The 21,133-nt window shown below is 37.8% G+C and overlaps 3 protein-coding genes across 6 annotated transcripts in view; 1 reads left to right on the top strand and 2 right to left on the bottom strand.

The window, feature by feature from the left end:
• The window catches only part of agla (amylo-alpha-1, 6-glucosidase, 4-alpha-glucanotransferase a), a 29,907-nt gene extending 26,081 nt beyond the window's left edge, over nt 1-3,826 (bottom strand). For 2 of the 3 annotated variants that reach the window (XM_016530991.1, XM_016530993.1), the window contains exons 1-4: nt 2,867-2,948; nt 2,472-2,618; nt 555-765; nt 284-453 (exon numbers count right to left, since the gene is read on the bottom strand). In XM_016530991.1, coding sequence (XP_016386477.1) covers nt 284-453; nt 555-765; nt 2,472-2,550 — 460 coding nt within the window. In that variant the 5' untranslated portion in view covers nt 2,551-2,618; nt 2,867-2,948. Of the gene's footprint in view, nt 1-283; nt 454-554; nt 766-2,471; nt 2,619-2,866; nt 2,949-3,753 lie in introns of those variants that run through there. The other variant, XM_016530992.1, reaches the window with a different exon arrangement.
• A 749-nt stretch (nt 3,827-4,575) lies between these two features.
• Nucleotides 4,576-12,888, top strand: frrs1a (ferric-chelate reductase 1a). Its single transcript, XM_016530875.1, has 15 exons — nt 4,576-4,805; nt 4,943-5,082; nt 5,788-5,882; nt 6,009-6,153; nt 6,238-6,420; nt 6,522-6,620; nt 6,777-6,924; nt 7,984-8,097; nt 8,394-8,509; nt 8,697-8,783; nt 10,229-10,326; nt 10,407-10,465; nt 10,565-10,708; nt 10,997-11,055; nt 12,796-12,888. The coding sequence occupies exons 1-15, from the start codon at nt 4,583-4,585 to the stop codon at nt 12,886-12,888; spliced, it is 1,803 nt and encodes a 600-aa protein (XP_016386361.1). The 5' UTR covers nt 4,576-4,582.
• A 92-nt stretch (nt 12,889-12,980) lies between these two features.
• Nucleotides 12,981-20,388, bottom strand: LOC107722596 (uncharacterized). Of its 2 annotated transcripts, none has more exons than XM_016531017.1 (4): nt 20,211-20,388; nt 14,379-16,590; nt 13,991-14,079; nt 12,981-13,766 (listed from the first exon to the last, which is right to left on the bottom strand). In XM_016531017.1, the coding sequence occupies exons 1-4, from the start codon at nt 20,379-20,381 to the stop codon at nt 13,671-13,673; spliced, it is 2,568 nt and encodes an 855-aa protein (XP_016386503.1). In that variant the 5' UTR covers nt 20,382-20,388; the 3' UTR covers nt 12,981-13,670. The 2 variants fall into 2 exon arrangements, with proteins under 2 accessions (XP_016386503.1, XP_016386504.1); XM_016531018.1 differs by lacking the exon at nt 20,211-20,388 and adding an exon at nt 18,308-18,589.
• Between the last annotated feature and the right edge of the window lie 745 nt (nt 20,389-21,133).

Genomic DNA, 21,133 nt, shown 5'->3' on the forward strand with positions numbered 1-21,133 from the left:
GTGAGTTTTTTTTTCAGGGTTGGAGCTGAACTCTGCAGGACTGCGGCTCTCTAGGACCGAACTTGCCTACCCCTGCTTTAGGCCTACTAATTTGGACTAACTTAATCTCTTTAAATTTATTTGCTGAGTTTCTCCATGGTTATTTGTTGGTTATTGATTAGTGTATAATATAATCAAATAGACTGCTAAGCTAAGAAAAGCTCAAATGCAGTTAATGTCATTTTTTTGGGTAAACAATTGGGTAAAAGTGTAATTAATATAATATCACTGGCTGTCTTCTTACCTGCCTCTTTGGTAACTCTTAGCCTGTCCAGCCACTCATCCAGGGGCCCGAGGCATTTGGACAGGTATGTCTGGATACTGATGCAGTCTAGGGGCAAGACGTGGTTGTCCTCCCCTACCCGGAGCACTGGGTTCACCACAATATACCCACCACCAGACTTCTCCTTATCTCTGAAGAGTAAAAATAAATTATATGTTGTACAGTTTTAACAAAATATAGATGTAGAACTGATGAAAACCTTTTAATATAACATTTTAAACATCTAACTGACCCATGGCCAAAGTAATACTGGTAGGAGCCTGAAATCTTGAGGTCAAGGGTGCAGAACTTGTCTGAATCATCCTCTCTGCCAGTAGGGTTAATCCAGCCTAAGACGCGGAACTTGTAGCGCTCAAATCGCTCCCCTTCTGTGGGGTAGTTGGTGTGAACGTGTACGTGTTTCCCCTGAAGAGTGGGGCCCAGACGAAACTGCAGCTCAAACCCTGAGCAGAAACAAAACATAAGCTCCGCAACTCATATTTTGCCATTTTTGGGGTACAATAAATAAATAATAATAAATCAGTTACTATAAATAATGGTGGAATGTGTTCCAAAACTTTTAATGACATACTGTATGTATTTAGTAAACCGTTTCATAATACCAATATATATTTCCATCACGTCTGCATGGCACCAGTAAAATTCTGGTATAAATTGTAGTACAGTAACGGTACCAGATGGCAAAACTGTGGTAATTTGTACTGTACAAATTCCATATTATTTACCATCATAGTAGTGTCCAAAAATTCATTTGTATTAGCATGATACAACCCCCCCAAAAAAAAGACAAAGAAAAAACTGTTATCATTTAAAAAGTACTTACTGTACTCATTATTACTATATAATATTATAAATATAATTATCAAGGCAAAAGCCTATTCCATATAGGCTACAACTTTCCTCATCTCACAAATTTTACATTAAGAACTTGCATAAAACTTTTTAAAACAGGGACGTTTTTCTCTCAAAAGATCTAGAATTTAGATCTGGGTACAAATTAGATGCCAACTATATTCAGCTCGTATGAAAGCATTAACTGTATCTGAGGATGAGGATGCATATGATTTTGAACAAAGTAAGACAAATGATAACTTCCTCAAAAATGCATCCATGGAATTAAAAGTGAAAAGTTCTTAAAGGGGTCATATGATGCGATTTCAAGTTGACCTTTCTCTTTGGAGTGTTACAAGCTGATTGTGCATAGATAAGATCCCTGAAGTTGCAAAGACTAAAGTCTCAAAACCAAAGAGATATTCTTTATCAAAGTTAAGACTCTGCCACGCCCCCTGAAAACGGCTCATTCTAACATGCCCCCACATATCTACCTCACTATGTGGAAATATTAGCACAATGCGGCCCAAATGTGCACGCAAAGAAAGAAAGCATGGTTTCAGTAACCGCAGTTAGTGTAGAAGCAGCCATCACAGTGGAGTCAGCTGTCTTAACCGTGGCTTGTGTACTGCAAACACATACCAGCTTCCTCACTGTGTCTGTCACGCGACTCTGTTCCCCAGAGTAAAGACATTGCTCTGTCTTTACATTTATTTTGAAAGATGAAGCTCGCGATTATGGTAAGGTGCGTTACATTTCCGACGAGTGCTTGCGGTGTTCGGCCAATCACAGTGCACTGGGTCAGCTGGCCAATCAGAGCGGACTGCGCTTGTCAAAGGAGGGGGCTTTGTAGAAAACGAAGCGTTTGAGAGAGGCGGGGCATAGAGGACCTACAATAATGTACAGTATTTGAAAAATAATGTGTTTTTGAACATTAAAGCATGTCAACATATTCTGTTACACCAAATACACAAAATAATGATCTTTAAAAAAGCATCATATGACCCCTTTAACAAAATGTATTTGCTTGAATGTTCCATTATGAATGGATTAACTTTCTCATATGGAAGAAAGCATGTAACCTTTTCATATAGTCAGTGCCAAACTCTTCTGCTATATTTACTATTTATTAGTGCATGAATGAAAAGGTATTGAGCCATAAAGCTGGCTCCTGAGAACACAACACCGTCTATAAATAAGTTAACCACAAACGTTCTGCACGTAACACAGACTACTGATCATTACATTACTGATCACACTACAATACACTCTCATATCTCAGGACGAGGCAAAGCGGTAAACGTGAGCTGAAACTTGCCTTGTTCCAGACGGAAGAGGGTCCTGTCGAGTTTCTCCATGTCATTGAGGACCATCACTCTTATTTGCTTTGCTGTCATGTTTGCCCTCCTTATTTTAGAACGTCCTTAATACAGCGAAGAGCAGGAAATCAACAGGACCCCCTTCACTGAAAAGTGAACCAAAAGATATGCAAATCATCACACTGTATTACTTAAAAGATGACATTTAAATTTAACAGAAGCCCGACTGTAGCTTCAAAATAACCACAGAATTGCAACTGTTTCCTGTACAAGGGAAAATTATTGCAACATTTGACCGTTTGACAGAATGCAAGAGCCATATAACATGACAAAACGAGTGACCACTACAACAGCCCAAACTGCCAGAGGGCTCTGCAGGAATACAGGAATATACCTCCGTCAGGAATTGTATCCGTACGGTAGTATATAAGCTCAATGCACCATGACGACAGACCACCTCTGGTAGTTTAACACTATAGCGCTGTCCGATTTGTGAACGAATCATTCGTTTGAGTCGGATATTTTTAATCGGTTGAACTGGTTCACTGTATTTTAGAATTGTCCGATTCTTAATGAGTCGAGATCGGGTGAGTGAACCGATATATTAATTATAATTAACAAGATTTGATTGATGGAGATAAAAGTTAGGCTACTTTAATAGCACAACTGTAGAAATGACTACACCCAAGAGAGAAAATTAATCTTTGTTTTGTTTAACATAAATGCAAATTATATTTAGCTTGTAAACTTATTTATCATAGCTGTAAAACACTACACTGTCATATAGAATTACAATACACATTATTGTTAAAATGAATATAAACATCCAAAATAAACAGCAATATTTGTACGTAATTACCATAGACTGTATAGAATATTTTCGTATAAAGCGCTATGCCAAGCCAAGGAGAAAAAAGAATCACTGAATCTTTTTTATGAACCGGTTCTTTGAAACAAACTGATCGAAAGAACCGATTAGCTTAAATGAATCGGACTCCCATCACTACACTAAACATGACTGGCATTTAAAGACACGGCCAAAAAGTATCCTCTAACTCAGACTGGTCGAGGTTAAGAATCTAGCGGATAAAGGGCAAGCAAGTCTATTTTAAATGAGTAATCAGGGCAACTGTAATATTTGCCAAGACATAGGCCTACACTGCAACATGCCTACTATTCTCTTCTGATGCACGACAGTCTGAAATCTAAATTGATATAAACATTTCGATCATTTTTGCAAGACAATACAGTGTTAAAGAGCAGTAGGGTTAAAAGACACACCAGTGTATTTTCCTGTTTTCGGTTTACGGACGTTCCTGTCGCTGGTGAAGGACGGCTGTAATTCGCCCCTTCCCTCTACCGTAAATACACTAGTATAAGACACAATGGCCAACTGAATGAAATGTTTTAGTCACAGTGTATGTTTATGCAAATAATTAGATGATTAGATAGAAAAACAGTGTAGGCCAGTGAGGTATTGACATTAAATTAACTTTATGAATAAACAAATAAGCAAATAAAAAATAACAAATAGCCTAGATAAAAACAAACAACTAACCTCCAGCGATTTGCTTCAGATTTTGTCTCCATCTTGTGGTTGTAGGTCCTAAAATGTTACAAGACCCGCCCATTCATGTTCAAACCATAAAATTATTATCTACCAGCATTACCTGAGCAGACAGGTTGTTGACAAGGTAAGAGCAGTGCTTACTTTTCAATCTCTAAAGCCTGCACTCACTTTTTCCAACATATTTATTTACACACATACTATATATTGTCATTGGTATTGTCATGCAATTTCGAGACTGAGAATGTTACTAATGTTTGTTGTTGCTTCATTACGGAAAGTTAATGCAGAATGCAAAAGTTAATGTAAAAAAACAAAAACTGACATACAAATAAAAATACACCCCAGCATTTTCTGTGTTGAATTAAAAATTCCTTTCCAGAAATTACGAACAACTGTAAAATTCAAGGAAAAATCGTGGAAATTCATTAGTCAATATATGTGTGAATCCTGAATGAATTTTAACAAGCAAGTGTAAACTATAACATCAGGAAAAATGGCCATAATTTTACACATGCTTTTCTTCTCTTAGCATATCCACAGATGAGGATCGCGTTGCCTGTGCTGGAAATGTGGAATCTACAAACTGCTCTGGCTATTCTTGGGACTTTGTGTTTGACCTCTATAAGTGGATACAAAAATGGAAAGGTGGAGAAATCTTGTGAGAGCATGATGCCAGAACATCACAGCCAACCCAACACTACTGCCAGCCCATACACACTGACTGTGAATGCCAGTAAATTCAGCCCAGGTGACAATATCAGAGGTACGGGGGTTAAACCTATATGAATTATCCAATCATTATAATTTTTGCCAGTTTAAATGTCTTGAGTAATGTTGAACATTGATTGCTTCCCAGTTGCCTTTATTTATGACCCCTTCCAATGTGTCCAATGTCCATAGTCACTCTCTCTGGAAGTGAGCACTTTGAGGGCTTTCTAATTCAGGCCCGAGATGCTACAAACCCTGATGGACCAGCTATTGGCTCATTCACATTGGTAGATCCTGAGATTTCTCAGCGTTTGACATGCAACAGCATTGAGGTACGTATAGTAAAGGCAACTTTCGATATAAACCCTGCAATATACATTACAGTTTAAAATATTAGCATCAGTAAGAAGAATTTTATTCAGCAAGGATTCATAAAATTGATCAATCGTGAGAATAAAGACCTTTAAATTGTTACCAAAATTATATATACATATTTTTTTAAGTAAATGCTGTTCTTTTGAACTTTCTATTCATCAAAGAATACTGAAGAAAAATGTATCACTGGTTCTGCAAAAATATTAAGCAGCACAATGGTTTTCAGCATTGATAATAATAAGAAATGTTTCTTGAGCACAAAATCAGCATATTGGAGTGCTTTCTTAAGGATCATGTGACACTGAAAACTAGAGTAATGGCTGCTGAAAATTCAGCTTTGCCATCACAGAAATAAATTACAATTGAAAATATATCGAAATAGAAAACAGTTTATATACATTATAATAATAGTTCACAATATTACTGTTTTTACTGTAGCTTTTATTAAATACATGAATCTTGGTGAGCATAATTGACTTTTTTTGGTTGTGTATTTAAGCAATAACACATGAGCAAGAGTGCTTTTGTACTAAATATCATTTGGTTGTAGGTGATCATCGCCGTGATGTTGTATAAATTGCAATTGGCACAGATTATTTTGTAAGAGAAATGTGGCTCAAAATCTGCTTTTAATATTAAAGAAAGTGTGTTATCTTTTAAAGGGTTCTGCAGTTAGTCACACCAGTAATGCCAAAAAGACAGAAATTCAGGTGATTTGGAAAGCCCCGTCCAAAGCTCCTCCCACTGTACAGTTTCTGTGAGTGCGATTTAGACTTATCTTTCAATATTGAAAATATTCATAAACCATTTACTGGATGCATACTGGATCTTTTAAAATTCAAACCTTTTTTTGTGTTTATATCTAATTTTTTCCCACATCAAGTGCCACAGTTCTTGCCCACTACAAGATTTTCTGGCTCAAGCTTCCTGGTCCTGTCATATCTCAGGGTGACGTGACTCCCGCTCCATCTCAATCAACCACCGTCATGTCTACAAACTCAGCAAGCCCCTCTATACTGCCTCAGCCAGTACGTGCCAAAATACGAATTATAAACGTCTCAGCTTCTATAAGCGGCATTACATCGCCTTTCATTGTAAGAATTCTCTTACAGTTCACCTCAGAGGGATGTGGCACGTCGAAGTCTTGTCTCACTGACCCTGTCAGCTGTAACCCTTCTGTGGACACAAACTGCTTCTTCCTTTCTTATTCTACTTTGGGCCAGACAGTTTCGTTTGAGCTCAGTGGCCCTGCACAGGGATATGTCTCCTTTGCTCTCTCCAAGGATAAATGGATGGTGAGCATGATCAAATGCAAACCTTCCAGTGCTACAATTGTGTTTAGTGCATTATTGATTAGATATATTCATGTGACCCTAAAGATCTTGATGTTTGGTAGGGAGATGATGATGCGTACTTGTGCATAAATGACGAGGGTCGTGTAAGTGTGGAGGCTGCACACACAACAGGCCGGACATATCCAGAGGTATCATCCAAGGTGAGAGAGCACTTTATGGTTGTGATGCTTTTTTGGCTGTTTTTAGTATTGCATTATGTTACAGCCTAATTTTAAGACCTATAAAAAAGATGTCAGCGTGTCCTCTAAGTTTTATGCAGTCGTAAATGTAATAAGCATGATTCACTTCCCTTGCAGTCTGTGCTGACTGATGTAGGCTGGAGAGTTTCTGATGGGGTCATTCAGTGCAAGTTCTCCAGGTCCATCTACACTCCTCAGGATCCGGTCCGATTCAGCCTTAACAGCAGTTACTACCTGTTTGTAGCACACGGGACTGCGGAATATGGTGAGCTTTTTAACTGCATCAATGACATACAGAAATAAACAAGCCAGCTGAAATAAAATATAAATATTAGATGAAAAATTTTTTTAGAAAATGACACAAAAATGAGAAATATTGCCTGAGAAACTAACAGAAATATAATCATTTTAAAGGGATAGTTCACCCAAAAATGAAAACATTTTCATCATTTCCCTCATGTCATTCCCTCTGCTGAATACAAAAGAAGATATTTTGAAGAATGTTGGGAACCAAACAATTGCTGGTAGCCATTACTCTAATAGTATTTTTTTCCATATGAATATGAACTAGAAAGCTGAATAGAAAAATAAAAAAAGACAAAACCACATAAAGTGACTAAAATAAAAGCTGAAAATATAAAAATAAAACATTACAAACAAAATATTAATAAATACTATAATAGTATATAAATAATACTAAAATAACACTGATGACATACTACAATAGCTACTGTAGATTAAATGTTCTGATCTGCCTTATGTGTGTAAAACTATGGCTTTTTTAACTTCTAGATTTACAGCATGCTGAATTACAGTAGCAATTGTCTTTCCGGTCATGGCATCCTTCAGCATTTTCCAAAAGGGCTGTATTTCACCTTCTTGGAAAAAGTTTTGGCAAATGATTAAGCGTCTCATCAGATACAGTGTCGCGTGTAACCTTGTTTTATGGCCTCCGCACTGCGTGTTACTCCACAGATCCGGATTTCTGACTTTACTGATTAACAAGTGTCTGTGAAGACCTGAGCAATCAGTACTCGTTTCCTGTCATTTATTTTATGACCGGGTCACTGGGTGCATGGGGAATAAAATAGTCACAGCTAGCTTGCTAAAGCCTGAATTAAACCTTTACAAGGAAACAAGCATAAATACATTTGTAAAACACTTCGATCAGGTGATGTACTGAATGTTTACAGCAATTGTCTTGCATTTTAGAGGAACTTCGGATACAATTTTTTTAATATGCTATCTTTATGGTATGATCGAAATGATGTGTGACATTAAGCTTTAGTCAAGTTATCTCATCAGTTTTGTTATTGTGCTGCAGGTATGATCCACAGACACACGTGGCAGCCACTGATATCGTCCCATCATCAGATCATTACCGGCCCTCCTGAGATACTGACAGGATCTCGATCGCCACTGCTCATGAAATATCATGGTAAGTGTTCTGCTCTAATTAAGTTTACTGCAGGATACTGAGAATCCCCTGAATGGTTAAATGTATGGTCAGGAAATGGAAATGTTGCATGTTCAAACCCTGGAATGGGCAATCCATGAATTATCACCACTGTGCTCTTAAAAAGTGTACAGTAGCTGGTGTGGATAACGGATCAGTTAAATGACAAATTGGTTATTTAATAAACCACTACATTTTACAAGAAATGTGTGTAAAATGCAAAATACTGTGATTTGCAAGTTTCCAAATAGAATATAAAATATATAATTTAAATGCAGGAGCTCTAATGCTGATTGCCTGGATGCTAGCAGGAAGCACTGGAAAAATAATGGCTGCCTATTTTAAACCTGACTGGCCAGAACAAACATTGTTTGGGCAAAAAATATGGTTTCAGGTATGCTTTTATACAGTATGTGTATACACTTATGTAGTATATACACTTATGCTTCTATTTCAATAAAATCTATAAAATCAGCATCTATGTTTTTGTGGTTGCTTGCATATTCTGAACTTTTATTTTACTTAGTATTCATAGTTGTCTGCATATTTAATATTTTTCATAATTAAATTTTTTTTCACAGGTGCATCGCATGTTGATGTCTCTTACAGTTTTGCTGACAGCTGTGGGCTTTGTTTTTCCTTTTGTCTACAGAGGAAAATGGAGCACAGTGAGTAAAGCCTGTGTTTTCGGCCTATGAGGCTATGCTCTGTAATACAATGTAATTTATCTTTAAAACAGTGACAATATTAAATATATGACATTTCACAGTTTCACTCCTTGCCATTGGGGGGCCCTGTTTCATTTAAGACTAATGTCAGGATCAGAGAGTGTTTGTTATTGTGGTGTGGATTTTATAATATTGTAGCCTGTGTTGAATTGTCTACAATATGTGTTTATATATAGGTTCTATGCAGTTATTTTAGTATTATTTATATACTATTTTAGTATTTCTTTATTCAATATTTTAATATTTTGAATTAGCCTTCATTTTCCATATTAATTTTAGTTTATTTTTATTGTACTTTTATTGTTTTTACTTTTATACTCATATTGTTGTGTGTTATTTTATTTTTAATAAGCTCTTGTTTTTTGTTAAAGGGGTCCTATTATGCTTTTTCACTTTTTCAACTAGTTAGTCTGTAATGTTGCTGTTTGAGCATAAAAAAGATCTGCAAAGTTACAAAGCTCACAGTCCACTTCAAAAGGAGATATTTTATTTAACAGAAATCACTTTTCAAAAACTACAACGAATGACTCGTTTGGACTACAACGCATATTTTCCGGGATTTGTGATATCACAAATATCGACGAATGGGACGAGACCTGGTTGAGCTGCGCTAGAGAAGGCAACGAGTGTTATCAGTATGTTGGAGACACGCTAGCTTTCTCAAGGCAGATGAACTTAGTGTGGTTACAATCATCCGGGTTTAAATCGCGCTCAAATTGATTTGATTTTGACGCAATATTTACACTGAAGGTAGCAGGCGGCTATGGTAAGGGGCATGACATTTCCCGACCAGGCGCCGAGGGCTGCCAATCACAACACACACTGGCCCACTGGCCCAGCTAACCAATCACAACACACACTGGCCCAGCTAACCAATCACAACACATTTCGTATTTCAGAAGGCGGCCCTTCACTTGATACAGGAACTATTCGAGCCGTTCATGCCAGACTGGGGAAAGAGGAGTTGTAATAATGTAAAATATGTGAAAAATAATGTGTTTTTCGAACAACCTAGTATGAGAGCCTGTTCTAGTACACCCCCAAAACAAAATCAAGACTTTGTAAAACAGCATAATAGGACCCCTTTAAATATTTGTAAAACAAACATATTTTTAAGTTAATTACTCAATAATAAGTTGCTCCAACTAATGGATTTGTCAGCCTGGAACCAATTTATATGATCAAAATCAAGGCTTTGTAAAAGAGCATAATAGGACCCCTTTAAATATTTCTATATAGCTTTATTACACTTTTACAGTTCATTGGAGTTTTAGTTTAGTCTAATCCTAATTCTAATATTTCAGCTTTATTTCAATGAACAAAAATAGTTTTGTAATAGTTTTAGTTTTAGATAACAATACTGCAATGACACTGGTTCTGTGCAGAGAGCTGGTGCTCATCCATACCTCGGCTGCACTGTTATGATTCTCGCTTTCTGTCAGCCTATAATGGCTGCATTCAGACCAGCTCCAGATTCCTCACGGTAATGACTCCTCAGTTTACTTGAATATAACACAACTTGAACATATAACTTAACACAGGACAATCATTTCTTTTTCTCAGGCGATGGATTTTCAACTGGTTGCATTGGGCTGTTGGAAATGCTGCTGAGATTATAGCCGGTGAATTTGCTCTTTGTAATTTTGCAATTTCTATCAGTAATATCACATTGAATTTTTTTTTTTAAATGTCAAGTAACTTTATTATTATTATTATTTCAGTGGTTTCCATGTTTTTTGGAATAAGGCAACAGTCTCTTTTGCTGCCTTATCCTTGGACCACAGGGCTTCTCTCTGCTTTTGTGGTTTGGACCATTGTGTTAAAGCTGGTGTTAAAACTTCATAAGCATGATGTTATTAGAAAAGGTGTGTATGTAACTCATTCTTATTTTTAATTCATTTGAAAGACTGCAAAAGCAGTTCAACCTCATTTAACTGTATTTTAATTTTATTTGTTTAAAAGTTTTTGGTTCATAAGTGACACGTTCCCAATCTGATTCAGCTGGGAGTACACGGTGCCTATTGAGTCACGTTCCCTCTGCCTGGGGTTCAGACATAAATTGCAAAATGATTCAAACTGAGAGTGAAATGAAGCAAAATATGTTGTTCAAAATAATATATTTGTATGTTTAGCAATTTCTCTTGTTTCAGCAGGGAGTGGAAAGGAAGATGAACGTCCAGTTCTCTCAGACATTTCAGAGGATGTTACCTGGGTAAGTTATTACACTTTACTCAAACATAATGGTGGAGATGAAAACACTAAAGGATCAGTTCACCGAAAAATGAAAAGTTGGCTAAAATTGACACCCTCAAGCCATCCAAGAATTAGATGAGTTTGTTCTTCATCTGAACAGATTTGGAGAAATTTAGCATTACATCACTTGCTCACCAATGGATCCTCTGCAGTGAATGGGTGCCGTTCAAACAGCTGATAAAAACATCACTATAATCCGCAAGTAATGATTCCAGTCCATCAATTACTGTCCTGCGAAGCAATAACCTGTGAGTTTGTAAGAAAGAAATCCAACATTGAGGCATTTTATCTTTAATCTGTAATTTCTGGCCAAAATACCAGTCCATAGTCCATAATAATGTTCATCCGCTCAAAATCCATCAACATGTTTGTTTAGAATTGTTTTGGACTGTTTTCACTTCTAAATGGTGCTTGATTTATGCATATTTCTCTCCTGCTTGAGACTAGATGACTTTTTCGCTGAAGAAAGCAATATTATGGATAGAGCACTCATATTTTATCTGAAAGCAACAATTTGAAGTTAAAAACATCTTATTGATATATTTGTTTCTTACAAGCATACAGCTTTCGGTTCACAAGATGTTCATTTGATGGACTGGACACTGGAGTCATGAGTATTACCTGTGGATTTTTGTGATGTTTTTATCAGCTGATTAGACTTTCACTGTGATGGCACCCATTCACTGCAGAAGATCCATTGATAGGCATATGATGTAATGCTAAATTTCTCCAAATTTCTTCCAACACAGCAACAAACTCACCTACATCCTCTTATATACAGTATAAATAAATTTTCAGCAAATATTTTATTTTTGGGGTGGACTCAGTGGCGTAACTTTGCTTTGAAAAGTGGTGGGGACACCTCACAACTCGTTTTGCTAGTTTTTTATTTAATAACCTAATTTACTTGGGGACTGGGTTTAGAGTTGGACAAACTTAATTTTTGCTTTTCAAAAATACATCGATGTTCCAGGGGCGGCGCCTGAGAATTTTGAACGCAGGTGCTGAGGGGGTGCTAGATCATTGACAGAGGGAGCTGGGCTGCGTTTCCCAAAAGCTTCGTAAGCCTAAGAAGTTCGTAAAAACGATCGTACGACTGATGTTAATATTACGGTCTGTTTCCCAAAAGCATCGTAACTTAAGTAGCACTTGAAAATCATCGTAGTACCACGAGTGCTCTGGAGTAATCGTAAAGCCCTAAGTGCATTTTAGAAGACAGGTTTATGCGGTCACCTGCAGGACAGTCGGCAGATTACACCTTTAACTTTATTCAAGTGCAATGTGATTATAATATATAAGGATATGATTGTACTTTATTGTACACTTTATTACTCGTTTTTGTTGTTGTTGTTTTTTTAAATGAATTTATAAATGAAATAATTAAAAATAGAAAAAATAGAAATACACCTAAATTAAATGACTGAACAACCTTCCGCAATGTATTTTTCAATTACTTTCAAAAAGTGGTAGGGACAATATCGACCCTGGCAAAAAGTGGTGGGGACATGTCCCACCCGTCCCACCCGCAAATTACGCCTATGGGTGGACTGTTCCTTTAATTGTTCCTTAAACAAATTAGGTATTGCAATACGCTCAACAAAAACTTACCATCAAGGCCTACAATAAGGCTCAAGATTAAGCATGTACATAATGTTCTTCTAAGCATCTTAACCAAATACTCTTATTTTTGCTTCCACAGGATACTAAGTTTAGAGTGGCTGTCCTTGCTGTTTTTGTGCTTGGAAACTCAGCATTCTGTATCTCACTGCTCGCCTCCATAGGGGACATATAACCAACATATGAGTCATATGGCACTACAGAAATTGGAATGAAGACCTAATTATTTATAGAGCAAGACAAGTCATTATCAGTTTCATTTTATTCAAGGTTTGAACAGTATTTTGCATTGAAAACATCCTGCAAGGAAGAAACATATCTATTAAGACATTTCAAACATGAATATTATGAATTAAATTTCACACATCTTTTAAATTATTTTTACAGAAGAATAAATGTTCACATTATATCCAGACAATCAAAGCATAACACATTTAAAAGGCTCACAATGTAATTATTGTACAGAAGCCAGCTACTTTTCTTCTAACACCTCTGGAAGCTACATCCACAATATACTCTGTTAGACATTCCAAGCAGCGGCCTTCTCTGGTCTTAAATTGCACTTTTGATCAGATTAAATCAAAGACAAATGTATTTTTATTTGCTTCTGCTCTTCACTGTATGGTTAATGTAACATGTTATGTAATGTGAAATTAGAATAATACATTTCTCAATGTTTGGCATCATTTTTGTACATAGTGCAATTTAGGATTACATTACTGTATAAATTCTTCTTCTGCAATAATATAAAAGTGTTTACAGGATAAAATTCAGAGTGAAATTACTAGCATTCAAAAATGTTTTAAAAGGTATGACATCAGTTGTTAATATTTTTACTCACCTATTAAGTTCTAGGTTTGTCTTAGTAATGAATGTTTTACTCTAAAACTACTTGCACATGCTTATACTGTAATGGAAACTTGATTTGTGCTTCAGTGCGTCATATAGGCAAATCACTCAGTCTTGTTGCTGATGATTGGCAAAGATACCTGCCTCCCACCTCTGGGCCAGGGCACTTTTCCGTCTGACTCGAGGGTAAGGTCCCTCAGGGAACTAAAGGAGAAAGCTTCACCTGTAAAACTGCATGCAGTTTCCAGTTTCAAGGTGAAATGGGCACAGATCAATGAGATGTCAAACACGTGCAAATGAAAAACAGAAAGATACACTGCAATGGAATTCATGACAGTTAAATATGATTCATGAGAGGACAAACAGAAAAATATGTACAGTTCAAAAGTCTGTAACTTTAAATCATAGCATGCCTAAATTTAATGTACCTTGTGGTCGCAAGACAAAGCGGAGCGATCCATTTTGCGCGTCTTTGATGGAGATGAGGGGGATGACTTGGATTTTGCTGGCACCTCTCCTGTAAAGTTTCCAAATAAAAGAAAGGACATTTACTGAACTACATCTTTATGTAATGACATAAATGAAGTAAATGCTCTAATGCAGGGGTGTCCAATCCTGCTCCTGTAGGCCCCTGTCCTGCAGTTTTGCTCCGACCCCAATTAAACACACATGAACCAGCTAATCTAGGTCTTACTAGGCATACTAGAAACTTCCAGGCAGGTGTGTTGAGGCAGGTTGGAGCTAAACTCTGCAGGACAGTGGCCCTCCAGGACCGAGTTTGTACACCCCTGCTCTAATAGTTGCTGAATGTGGTACCTGGTTTCTCATAAGTGAAATTCTGCAGTTGGCTGGGGGACACGAGGACTGTGTCGCATCTCTCCTTTACATAGAGTTGTGCTCTCTGCCTTCTAAGCTCCTCTTCTCTTTGCCTCACCAGCTTGATCTCCTGATCCACCAGAGACTGAGTGCTGTGGGAGCGCAGTTTGAAGAAGGGGTTGTTCTGAAAGGTGCTCTCTTGTGTCTCTTGACATGCAGAGCTCAGGCAGAATTCCGAGGCACTTCGAATGATGAGATTTGATGTCTCCAGGATAATGACATTATTCATGTCTGATGGCCATTCTTGGAAGCTGCTCGTCCCTGGAGAAAGCATCCCACCTTTTCCTCGGCTCCGTGGGCTGGTGGGGTACGAATCCGGCTCAAGTATAATGACATTGTTGGCGGTCATTTCATGGTATGTGGGACTTCTTCCAGATGTAGCAGTGACGGACAAAGTTGGAGTCTTTGCACTAGGAGACCTCTGAGATCTGCATCTGTCCTCTGGAGTGTCAAACATATTTCCTTTATCTCCAGGCTCTGACCTGCTGTGGTGAAGAACACCAGGCCTGGGTTTAACTTGCATAGTGTCTTCAGCAGACATCTTTGCCATTGCTCTTTCTCGTCTGAAATTCTCCTCTCGCTCGAGAGCTTCACGGATCTCCCTCTCCACTGGAGTTTCTGGCTCATCATAAGGAGACCTGTAGCTTGTGTCATCTAGACCAGAGTCCTCTGAACAGGGGCTGAATTGAGTGTACTGGTAATCCCCCAGACCAAGACTCTCAATGTCAGGGTCTCTTCTGGGGCGATCAATGTTGCGGACAGGCGTGTACATGAAGCTGTGTCCACCCTGGCAAGATGCCTGCCTCATCACTGGCCGGTGCACCAGACCCTTTGTTTGCTCTTCCATCTTCTGCCACTGCTTGCGAGCCACCCTAAAATCCAGATGCTCCGTGCTGACATTCTCGCTCTTTATTTCCTGAACCACGCAGAAGTCTTTTGGCAACTTTTTGTCAAGCTCTGAAGTTGAACAAGACAGGCGCTGAAGGTTGTGCTTTGAGGTTTTACCAAGCTCTTCCTCATCCTCTGCAATCTTTGTTAGACTACAGTAATGGGCAGAGGACTCCAAAGAAATATCTTGCAGCTCACATTCAGTGGGACACTCTGGTTGTTCTAGAATCTCACTTTCATTCATGTTCAAAGCCAGAGCTTCTTCTTCAAGTTCAGCATTGCTATCAATCACCTCATTGTCTTCCTGCCTTGCTTGGTCTTCCGAGTTTACCTCTGCTTCATCCATACCCAAGAGATCACCGTTCTCTTCAATCTCTTCTTTATCAACAGCTGATGGAGCTAAAGACCTCCACGGCTCCTCAGCATCACTGTCTGATGAAATAATGGCCATCTCCACCAGCAGACAGTCACTTAGGTCATCTCGATCCATATCCGTACAAGATTCAGATGGGAATTCAGAAATCACAAGCTCATTCATTTGCTGCTCCAGCACAGATTTTTCTTGTGCTTCCAACACAGATTCATCTCGTTCTTCCAGCACAGATTCTTCTCGTTCTTCCAGCTCAGTTTCTTCTCGTGCTTCCAGCACAGATTCTTCTTGTTCTTCCAGCACAGATTCTTCTTGTATTTCCAGCACAGATCCTTCTTGTGCTTCCAGAACAGAATTGTCTTGTGCTTCCACCCTCTCTTCAGGTTCATCATGTTTATCCTCCTGGGCATCATCCAAATTGTTGATTTCCATTTCTTCTTCTGGTTTGTCATTCACGAGAGGGTCTTCATTAGACTCAAAGGCCAAAGATTCTCTGCTGTCTGGGTCATCTTGCTCGTTGACCTTGACCAGAATGCCTTCTTGAGAGTCTTTGCTTCCATCAGATTCACCTGAGCTATCACATTCATTAGTTATGGCTTTGTTTTCTTGCCCACCCAGATCTTCTTGTGGGTTGCTCTGTTTGGTATCCAGGCACTCTGAGAAATATGTGACAAAACATTCATTCACCTCCTCAGTGAATTGGCATGTCTGGTCCTCTGTAAACCCAGGATCCATTTTACAGTCTGTTAGATCAGCCATTTCTGAAAGCTGGCTGGTCTCCATAGTGACTGTTTCAGAGAGGTATTCTTGCTCTTTTTGTTGCTGATTTACAGAGGTGCTTTTGCCGTCATTTAGTTCACTTCCATATGACCTTCGCACACCAGCTGTGGCTCTCTATGGAAGTTACATCGAAAAGAGCTGTTTAGAATTAAAGGAACACCAAGCTTAGCAATACTAAAATCATTGAACATGTCAAACACTAACAATATTTTTTTCCTAGTCTTGCTCCTTGAAAAGTTCTGGATGCAATTCGTATAGACAACACTGAGCAAGAAGAACCAGCCTTGTGCTGTTTCTAGTGGAACTGTACAGTGTCAGTGATCAAGCTATTCTTGTATTCATGCTGTGCGATAGAAGTGGGAGGACCTCTTTGATAGCAAATAACCATGAGAAGTGGTTTCTAACAGCATGCAATCTCAAAGTGGGCTGAAAATCTACATTAAAGTATGTTTTAGAAGCCTAAAAGAAATTCAGAGCCACAAAATATGTGGCTTCTAGAGAACACAGAATTCTTCTTCAATTTTACCCCTGAGTAGGTTAAGTAGGTAATTTCAAATAAAAGCTATAATATGCTGATGAATTTTGGGTTCAATTGGTTCAGTTCAACTGGGTTTAATAAGGGAGAACTCTAGGAATAGTCTGAAAATCCCTGCTCTAATATAAATCAAAAACATATATGGCAAGTTGTGATCACAAAACTTCCTAAGCTTTAACAAAGCGAAGGTGAGCACTTCTGAGGAAGTACACTTCATTCTTGAAAGTACTATTAATCCAAAATCTAATTAGATGACTGCATTTAGTTACAAGAACTAATTAAATCATTTTAAATGTCTGTTTTATCATTTATCACTTAGCAGTTTGCCATCCCCTTCTATGTGCTGCTTCAGTGTTTTCACTCATAAAATATAAAGCTTACAGTATGTGGATGATCATAATGCCATTTCATATGATACTGTCATAGTCATAATTTATTGGCATGATATGATTTCAGTCTGTTTTGCGTTTTTTCCCCTGAAAAGTAGTGGTTGCTTGGCAACATGCTGGATCTGAGGAGGCTGTCCTGTTTATGAGCCATGTAGAAGCAGCTCACTAGTCAGAGCCAACCTTATCAAAGTGCCATGCCGTAGGTTTATTATGGCTATCAGCCTGAGTTTATCCAGTGAGAGAGAGAGAAACAAATCTATTGCTCATATCGAGCAGTTGGGATGTTCTTTTATGCATGCCTGCTGGTGCTGTGACCACCATTAACCCCAGACCCATCCTGCCTGTTTTGAAAAATACATTTCTGATGTCTGAACATTACAGTACATCCACTTTGACAGAGGTGTAATTATGCAGAGGAAAAATGATGTCATCAGATATTATCCAATAAGTGTGACTGTTACATTAAAGGGATAGTTCACCGAAAAAAAAATGTATTAGGGACTAACAGCCTTAGTCACCATTTACTTGCAATGCATCTTGTTTCTATTCAGTAAAAGTGAATGGTGACTGATGTAATTTTGCCTATTTTTTTTTTTTTTTTGCCTTTTCTCTCTAGTAAATGATACTGAAGTGACTTTGATTAGTGAAACATCAGAGTGTGTGTTTGTAGCCTATCACTGCAGCACTGACATTGCAAGCAGATACAATGCATTACCAATCAATCACGGAATGTCGGATGGAGACAACGCAGTATCACAACTCTTTTTAAATACACTGCACACAACAGTACAAATGCAGCACACCGAATTCCTGCATCATTCCCTCTTCGTGCCTTGCGCATGCAGATGTTCGCTCAAGCAGATACGGATGCAACAGATGCACAAAGCTTCAGTATTTTCATACCTACCAGCAGCTTTAAAAACAGGAGCCAAACGGATATCATCTCCAATCTACCGCAATACGCACATGCCTGTATAATTTGTACAGATAACGCAAGTAACCAAATGGCGACGCGTCGGGAGTAATTCATATGGTTGAACTCGAAGAGGGAAAATCAAGCTCGCGACAAACTCCTGTTCAGACCTATCGATCCTTCAGCGATTGTCAGAGCGGTGAAATAGAGCAGATAGAACAGATATTGACAGAAACGGCCGCAACTGAATGTCTGAACCCCGCCAGCACTGGTTGCACTGAGCTACAGAGCCGCTCTGTCCCTCTGGGCGCCCACACTTTCTCACCCAACTATTGAACGCTTTGCTTTGCCCACGCGATTTTGAACATACAGTCCATAATTCTGACCAAGGTCAATCTCGCTTTGCAACATTATCCTCACGTTTATACATATATGTGTGTGTACTATAAAGGACGAAAAATATTTAGTTTACATTTTAATACTTGATTTTGATTGGCTAATATCGGCATCCAGTGTCACTGATTTTTGAATAACGACGTTCGGTACTGACCGCTCATCCGGGAAACCTACTGAGCAATCAGTTTATTTATTTAGGCTATTTAACTAATGAATTTACTTATATATTTATCTAAAACTATTAGCAATCAGTTGTATATTATATGTTTAAAATAAAGAGCTTGATCGCTGCACAGGTTAATTTTGTGATTATATGTCCATCTGAATGTATTTACTGTATCAGTATTTTAAATAAAAAATGTAAATAAAGCGTGAATATGCATTTATATGTGCTTTTTCTGAAAATAAAACAAAAAATCTCCCTGGAGAAATCCGCTTTTGTACTTATAAATCCTCTGAGACTTTTTTTCCCAACTATGCATCCTCTGTGCTGACATAGATCTCTTACATTTGGTTTTGGAAAAATAAAGTTAGATATGATGCAGTTGTATGTTGATTGATTGATTGATTGATAAAAAATTAAAAAAAACCATCTCTATGGACAAAACCTATCCTCCATTAATAATGACAATGACTTAGACTAAGCCAAATCAGTCCTCGTGTATCATCATGTTTTCCAGGAATAACCCAGAAATCTGTATTACTCACCTGCCACTGTTCTATTGCAGTGATGTCAGCTGTGATGCAAACACTATTTATTGTGTAATACCACATTCTAACTTCATATCCATATGTTTACATGTCTTTTTAAAATAACGCCAAGATTAGCAAGGTTTAATTGTTACAGTGACATAATTTTGTTTATTTAAAAAAATAAATCTAACTTATCCTGGTCCTTTTACCTATTATTAATATCCATCTTGGGTGATCTGATTGTAAAATTGACAAATGTAAAGATCCAGAGAATCTTGCAAATAAATTGAAATCATCTTTGGATGTGTCAGGGAGTGAGGCAAAGCTTTATTCCAGAATATGCAGTTCCAATCTGTTTGCAGAACAACATGGTAAAAATAACGACAGTAAGTTTGGTGAAGGATATTCTGTTTGTTTGCTGCCTGTGATATTGGCTCAGGCTCTGCATGTTTTTTTTTTTCTTTCTTTTTCCTATGTCTTCAGTGTTTTTGTAGCTACCATCACACACACTCGACAGAAAAGCAGCATGAATACACTCTAACAAATTGAAAATGTAACACCAAAAAAGGCATCGTCTTTCTCTCCTCCCTGTCTTTTCTCCTTAAGACTTTCCCACCACAATACACAAACTGCCAAAACTCTTAAGTGTAAATCTGACCCCTTTTTAAACTCTGTTAAAGATGCATAAAAATATTTCTCACCAGATGCAGGTGCACAGTGACTCATCTTTCTGTCCAGAGACTGACAGATGTCACATAGCCTATTCCATAGACATCAATAGAAAAGTTTGGAATTTGGATATACTTACTGCCAGTGATGGAGCTTTGAGGTCGGCTGGTTTAACAGTGAAGGTCTCGTTTCTTCCTCTGAGTGCATGTATGTGTGTTAGTGTGTGGGAATGTGTGTAACACAAGCCACAGCTCTGATTGAATGCGTGGGAATCGACCAATGGCAGCACAGTTCCTCCACTGACAGACATGACAAGCTCCAGCTCTCATACACACAGGCACATAGAGAAAGGAGAATATACCTAAAAATACATTTGCACACAATCCTCACTGCTCTGAAAAAAAAAAAAAAAACTCCAGACGTCTGTTATCAGACAGTTTGCTGTAAGTCACCAGTGCACAGAATCAAATGAGGCTCAGTGTATTAAAGGATCAGCTTTAATCTGATTTATTCTATTATAAATTTTTTCCCCACATCGCTCTACCATCAGTTTTGCAGCGACCAAATACAACATTATAGAGCGCTTATTCATCAAAAAAGTCCAATATTTCTGTTGTTGTAAAAGGGACAGTTCACCCAAAAAGGGTAGATTCTGTCATTATTTACCCACCCTTATGTTGTTAAAAAAAACTTTTTTTTTGTCTGTGAAATACAAAAGTATATTTAACAGATTGTCCAAGCTGCTCTTTTCCATATAATGAGAATAAATGGTAACTACGACTTGTAAAAAAGTAATATATTTAAAATACATTTATTTCATGTGAAGTATAGTTAAAATCTATTAACATATTTACTGACGTATCACTCGAGACTTACTGATATAAAAATTATAATTCAACTGTATTGAGTACTACTTGTGCTCAATGCACATTTCTTAATATGAAGCCTAAAATGTGTTTTAATGTCAGTATCGATGAGGATTGTATGATCTTTGAATAATATTGGTCTTTACATGCACCAGTCGCATACCATACTAAAAGCACATAAATATGTAAATGTATC

Source organism: Sinocyclocheilus rhinocerous, unplaced genomic scaffold (genome assembly GCF_001515625.1).
Source record: "Sinocyclocheilus rhinocerous isolate Xijiao unplaced genomic scaffold, SAMN03320098_v1.1 scaffold541, whole genome shotgun sequence".
NCBI lineage: Eukaryota > Metazoa > Chordata > Actinopteri > Cypriniformes > Cyprinidae > Sinocyclocheilus > Sinocyclocheilus rhinocerous.

Coding starts and splice junctions, on each gene's coding strand:
- LOC107722596 (XM_016531017.1), bottom strand. CDS start 20,381: ATGTCTGTCAGTGGAGGAACTGTGCTGCCATTGGTCGATTCCCACGCA. Junction 16,591..20,210: donor TCAAAGCTCCATCACTGGCA/GTAAGTATATCC, acceptor TAACTTCCATAG/AGAGCCACAGCTGGTGTGCG. Junction 14,080..14,378: donor TTTCACTTATGAGAAACCAG/GTACCACATTCA, acceptor GAAACTTTACAG/GAGAGGTGCCAGCAAAATCC.
- frrs1a (XM_016530875.1), top strand. CDS start 4,583: ATGAGGATCGCGTTGCCTGTGCTGGAAATGTGGAATCTACAAACTGCT. Junction 8,098..8,393: donor ACTGCTCATGAAATATCATG/GTAAGTGTTCTG, acceptor ATTTAAATGCAG/GAGCTCTAATGCTGATTGCC. Junction 10,709..10,996: donor GCATGATGTTATTAGAAAAG/GTGTGTATGTAA, acceptor TTGTTTCAGCAG/GGAGTGGAAAGGAAGATGAA.